The 6,285-nt window shown below is 34.5% G+C and overlaps 1 protein-coding gene across 1 annotated transcript; it reads right to left on the bottom strand.

Annotated features, from left to right (window-relative positions):
- Window positions 1-489: 489 nt before the first annotated feature.
- LOC111905839 (uncharacterized) lies at window positions 490-3,525 on the bottom strand. The gene is made up of 6 exons (XM_023901560.3): window positions 3,134-3,525; window positions 2,261-2,749; window positions 1,935-2,156; window positions 1,316-1,388; window positions 1,084-1,194; window positions 490-1,002 (listed from the first exon to the last, which is right to left on the bottom strand). Exons 1-6 carry the CDS (start codon window positions 3,248-3,250, stop codon window positions 632-634), a joined length of 1,383 nt encoding a protein of 460 aa, XP_023757328.1. The 5' UTR covers window positions 3,251-3,525; the 3' UTR covers window positions 490-631.
- Between the last annotated feature and the right edge of the window lie 2,760 nt (window positions 3,526-6,285).

The following is a 6,285-nucleotide window of genomic DNA, read 5'->3' as shown; positions in this document are numbered from 1 at the left end:
AAAAAAAAAAAAACTGTTCTTATTTTTCTGTAGTTACATCATAATTAGAAAAAAAATGTCATTTTTTATAAACTTTGTATAAGCTATAAGCATATATTAAAAATGTGACTAATAAATATCTGATACAACGGATCGAGACCACCGTTAAATCCCATAACCTAAGTACCTAACCATCGGTGCTATGGTCCCCCCATTAAACCAATAATTCTCGGAAGGTCGGTCCGTATTTATCTTATTCTCATAATTTATTTTATTTTATTTTATCAACTATTAAACGTTTTATTCTACTTAAAACAAGTATTAGAAAAAGTATCAAATCTTATATTCTACAATCAATTATATATGTAAACACTCCCGACAAAAAAGATAACATTCTTTAATTTCAAACAACAAAACTATATTAAAATCATCACGTTTTAACATCCTACATCACAATCCACAACATTCTTCCGTTTTACGCATCAAAAATCATCACATTTACACTCAAGATTCTCCAATTTTTAACACCAAAACTATCATAAAACGTGAATGTAACATGTCTAAAAAGAAAGAAGTACATAAATATTTGATATTACATACACAAAAACTAACCAACTCTTCAACATCTGAAAAAAGAGAAAATCCTCCGGACTCAATCATCTGAACTATAATCAGTGTTAGAGTCAGGCAACAAAGGAACAGCAGCACAACAAAACAAATCCTTATCTTTTAAAAGAAGACAACTCCCTTTAAAATCCCATTTCAGATCCATCACTGAAAACTGAGGTAATGGAACATTCACACAGTAAGCACCCGATGGGGTCCACATGTACAAATGAGAGGTCCCCGTGCATAGCACAAGTCGAGTGCATGTTGGGTCCCACGCAGCTGCGCGTATGGGATCTTTTTGCACCAAAATGGCTGCAAGTTCTAGAAGGTTCATGTCCCATATCCATAACACACTTGGCATGCTGTCGTTGCGAGTGCATATGTATTCACTGTCTTTGCTCCATGACATAATCCCTGGAAGTTTGTTTGAATAAAATTACTTTATTGCCACCTCATTTACAAGTCAAATAGTCAAAACTGAAAGTTTGTTATTACCAATTCCTTGTTTAGGGTTGGGTTTGTCAGCAGGAGGCTTTTGGAAAGGCAAGGTGATAGGCAATTCCACAACATCATATCTAACATCAATCAGTCCTTGTGGGCCATATTCTGCAAAAAAATAAATATATTTAAAACTAACAAATATTCATGCTGAAACCATCAATTTATATGATCATATATCGATTAAATTAAACAGTCTTCAGTGCCATGTTTGATGTTGAAAATTTACCAGAATTTTGTTGTGTATAATCATCTGTTAAAGATAAATCAGACATATCAAGCTGAAAGGGCTCATCAACCTCCTGAAATATGAAGAATAAAGATTAATATAATTTAAATAGAAATTATAATACACGCATTTGGAACACTTTGTATTATGGGTTTCTGGAAAAGAAATTCAAATCCAAATTTACCTATTTGACAATAACAATTATTACAGTATTTTGGAAAGAATAATTGGAATTAAAGAGCTTACAACCAAATATAAATAATAGAAATCTATGCATGTTACATGGTTTTTATTGATTATCTTTAAACAATAGCATATATAAAAAAAATTAAAAGCAGGAGAATTTGGTTAAATGGTAGCAACGTACAAAAATGAGGTCTTAATGGATAAAGGCACTCTCCTCTCACTTAACCCATTAAGCCCATCAGTTTATATTAAGTCAAAAAGAAAAAGAAACACCACTAACTATCTATCCAGATTAAGTTGAGTCCCCATTAAGTCCATTAAGTAAAAAAGAAACAACAGCTTAGAGGATAATAGAGCCGAGTCAATTTTTGGGACAGTTGGAGCATGATATTGTTAAACTTTTGCAAATCTTGAAAAACATAAAATGAATTACCTTGAAAACAGCAGCAGAACAAGGAGCTCTTACAGTAGATAAATGTGTAAATTCTGCAAAAACTTTCCAAGTTAAGTGATTTAGAACTCTTAACATCTGGTCATAACTACCAACTGCTAAAGACTGGCCATTAGGGGACCAAGAAACACTCTTTACACCCAATCCACTTTCATATGCTTGATATTTTGCTAAACACCTTCCATCTAAAGAGTATATCAAAACCTACATAAACAAAAACGCATACAAAATGTTAGCCAAAAACAGCACCATAGTACCTTATAGTTAGCCAACAAGGACAATGTAGGGGCATATAAGTAATTCCAAACCTTATACTCAAGAGGGGAATCCCATATCACAATTGCAGTGTCATCTGGTGACCATTCAACATCAGCAAGATCTAATGTATCAACAGCAAAAACACCCATGATTTCCCATGTTTGACAAGATATTAAGTTTACATAGTCTTTACAATCACGCCTGGTGCTTATTGCAGCAAAACTTCCATCTTTAGTGAAAGAGACCCCTTTAGAAGCATGTTTTGGCCACTGTACATGTATGCATGCTGTGTTTAATAATGACCAAACTGTTAACCTTAACTGGAACTCTGATGTGGTGAGTATGTGGCGACTGTCTGGGCTCCACCTGGCATAAGCAATCCCTGCTGGACCTTCATCTATTTTGCATGTCCATTCAGGTTGTGCTAATGACCATGCTTGTATCATGGGCTTCTTGTAAAGTCCACATAGTATGTACTCAGAATCAAGTGCCCATTCGATGTAGCTTATCTTATCCATACATGAGAATAATTGTACAACCTAAAAGAAAGTCAAGAGTTATAGGTTAAAATGGAATCGCGGAGACTTTAGAGATCAAAATTAAGATAACATGCTCCTGAATTTTGTACCCAAAAGTGCAGATATAAGGGAACTTATAATGTTCTATTGCAATTCTGAAAAGCTTTTGGTAAATATGAAAGTTGACACTCAAGCTACTTTTTAGATCAGATAGTGTTTGTTCTATGTGAAGAAGGTAGGTAAATTGTACTATACCTTGCCGATTCACTTCCTAAATTGAAATGTAGTAAGCAATTAATCATCATTCATCAACCGAAAAACATATGACTCGACAAACACTCTTCCTCATTCAAAACTCAAACAATGCCGAATCGTGCGTAATACTAAAATTCCTTTAAATTTTACCTTGAGAGACAAAACATCTCGAACGACAAGCCGATAATCCACGGCAACGGCGAGATACCGAGCATTTGGGGAGAAACAGCAGGGGCCAGTCTGCTTAAAAGGTTCTGTGAATTCCATCAAAAAAACACACAAACTATCTTTGCACACAAAAACCTAACGAAACATGACTAGAATGTCATGAAGGTTGGAAAAATTCATCAATGTAATCTTGCTTTGATGTACTGACGGGTATAAGTAAGTCCAAAATTTCAGTTGAAGATTGAATTTAACATGATAAACAGCGAATTGATGAGATGAGTAGATCTAGGGGTGAGGTGGTGAGAGAAATGGGGGTGAATTTTGGGGTGAAACTTAAAGAGTGGGTTTCAAATTTGAACTCACTGTGGCAATAAAGTGGTATCAGGAAGAATGTTCGACTTAAAACAGTCAAACGGCGAATTGGTAAAGCAAATAACAAATTAGCAATAATATGTTTATCAACATTTTAAGATTAATTTGTTGGTTAAGACAACGTTTCATCTACAAATGATTTATTAATTTAATGATTTTATAAATAATCAATAACTTAAAAAAAATGTTTAGGTATATAAGAAAGACTTTTAAAATGATTTTTATTAACTTTTTTTTTAAAATAATTTCTTACTTCATAAATCAATAAGTCGTGTTGTTTAAAAAAATCCTTTTTAAGGTTCAATGAAATCCTAAAACCCTCTATAACTTAAAATATTTAAATGCGGATTAATATAAAAGGGAAAGTATATCCAATGTTATCACTCCAATTTGATTGAAAAAATGATAACTAATTCAATATTAGGTTGTTCATATATTTAAAAATCCAAATAACGGATTTTTGTATTCGAATCTAGAATTTTTGATATTCGGAATTTTTAGCTTTTTGGCACACTTAAATGTCAATTCATTAACATACTTAACATCAATAACCAAAATGTTTTTACCCAGCAGTATCCGGTGTTGTCTTTCATTGTTGAAGTCGATGATTCAAGTCCCGGTAGGGACATAAGTGAATTTAAAAGTAGTTTAGGTCAAATAAGAACTTAACATTAATAAAAAAAACTGATAAATATCAATAAGAACTTATAATCAATAAAAAACTAACAAATATCAATAAAAAAAAACTTAACATCAATAAGAACTCAATGTATTTACTAAGCTGAGGTCAAGTGAACCTAATATTTAGGTCACACAAACTAATGTTTTTATATGTTGATTATCCATGAGATATAATTATAGATCAAACAAGTTAAAGCCTAATAAATATCAATTTTAGTTGGGACATACAAACAATGAATCATTAAGCCAAAACACAATTATAATTGTACATTAGAAAATAATTATAACATTTATCTAAAGTTATATGACACATCTATATTATCTGAAAATAATTACTAGCTAAAAAAACAATTTCAACCTTGTAATCTTGTTCATTTTCAAATCACACAACAAATACATTCTAAAGTCTCACCTAATCAATATTGTAATCTTGTTCATTTTAAATATATATATATATATTAATAAGGTATTGACTAAAATGGTGTTTAATAAAACTGAACCGTTTAGTGCATGCGTAATGATTCTAACATTTTAATGTTTCAAATAAGATAAGGTAAATTTTTTTGGACTTTTAGATTTATTTTTTCATTTGTTAAATGGTTCATTCATAGACTATCAAATGTAATGAATGGTGATCAATCTAGATGTTATTAATAGGTTTAGATAATTTATTTATAACTCAACAAAACTATGATAATAGAGATTCTAAAATCAAGATGCATGATGTAACATCCCAAGTCAGAATTAAGAGTTCAGGGGGCAAAGTGTAAGTTGGGAAAGAGGAACTCGGCGAGTAGGAGCTGCAACTCGTCGAGTCTAAGCATGTGTCGGGCACATGTTAAGTGATCGGACTCGCCGAGTCGGAGGTTGGACTCGATGAGTCCGTGCTGGAATGAGAAACCCCAATTCTTAGGGTTTGCACCCTATTTAAGGAGCCTTAAGCCCCCATTTCGGCCCCTTATTACTCCCCTAAGAATCAGCAGCCTAAAATCATTAGTGAGAGCCTTGGGAGCATTTTGGGGCTTAGATAAGTGGATTTAGGAAGTAAGTCTTGAAGATTAAGAGCTTGGATCAAGGAGGCTTGAGGATATTTGGTTTACTCTTCAGTTGGAGGTTGTTTTGAGGTAAGGATTCGTCATCTTAGCTTTATTCCTTCTAAATCCACCTTTCATGGAGCCTTAGGGTTTGTTTGGAGGATATTATGATGAGATCTTGATGCATGAGCTAGATCTGGAGTTGAAACTCCAAATCTGAGTTCTATATGGATTCTATGTGAAGAAAGGCCTTTGTGTAGATATGCAAAAGCCAACCCTAATGAGTTAAGTCCATTTTATCTTGGTTTTTAGTGAATGGGTCATGGAAGCACGTAAAGGTAGCAACTTTATGTTGCTAATGAACCATTGGAACCCTGATCTATTGTTTGGAGCAAAGGAGAAGCTTTGTATTTTCAGATTATGGAATAACCCGTGTGGAATCGGCGAGTCTGGGAGAAGACTCGGCGAGTTGGGTATGGATTGGTCTGATTAGTCCTGTGTGGACTCGACGAGTTGGAAGAACAACTCGGCGAGTATGTTGAAGATTGCCTTGGACTCGACGAGTCTGGTCGTGGAACCATAACCTCTTCTGGTTAAGCCGTGAATCGGTGAGTCGAAGGACGACTCAGTGAGTTGAGCAGGATGGGACTCATAGATTGTTGAACTCGACGAGTCTTGGGGCGACTCGGCGAGTTGAGTCGTGGTATGGGAGTTTTGAGTATAGGAACTCGACGAGTCAACGGGTTGACTCGGCGAGTAGGGTCAACCAGGAAGGTTGACTTTGACTGAGGACTTGGACTTTGACCAAGGGTTGACTAGTTGACTTACAGGGGTATTTTGGTAATTATTGGTATTTATTGGTTTGGTTATTTGGTAATGATCAGTGGTGGAGTTCGTGCTGGTGGTCGGAGCAACGTGGTCTTAATCCTCCAAGTTAGCAGTTGCAGGTGAGTTATCCTCACTATACTGACAAGGTCTATGCACCAAGGTCGGCCCTCTATCGGATGGAAATTCAGGTATTGCTGTTATGTTATTGCTTTGTTATGT

This window comes from Lactuca sativa, chromosome 8 (assembly GCF_002870075.4).
Source record: "Lactuca sativa cultivar Salinas chromosome 8, Lsat_Salinas_v11, whole genome shotgun sequence".
Taxonomy (NCBI): Eukaryota; Viridiplantae; Streptophyta; class Magnoliopsida; order Asterales; family Asteraceae; genus Lactuca; species Lactuca sativa.
This window is presented reverse-complemented; position numbering and strand designations above follow the sequence as displayed.

What these genes read in the sequence shown, in the direction of transcription:
- LOC111905839 (XM_023901560.3), bottom strand. Translation starts at nt 3,250, where the DNA reads ATGGAATTCACAGAACCTTTTAAGCAGACTGGCCCCTGCTGTTTCTCC. An exon ending in GTTCTGCTGCTGTTTTCAAG is followed by an intron (nt 1,389 to 1,934) that starts GTAATTCATTTT and finishes TTCATATTTCAG; the next exon opens with GAGGTTGATGAGCCCTTTCA. An exon ending in CAACCCTAAACAAGGAATTG is followed by an intron (nt 1,003 to 1,083) that starts GTAATAACAAAC and finishes ACAAACTTCCAG; the next exon opens with GGATTATGTCATGGAGCAAA.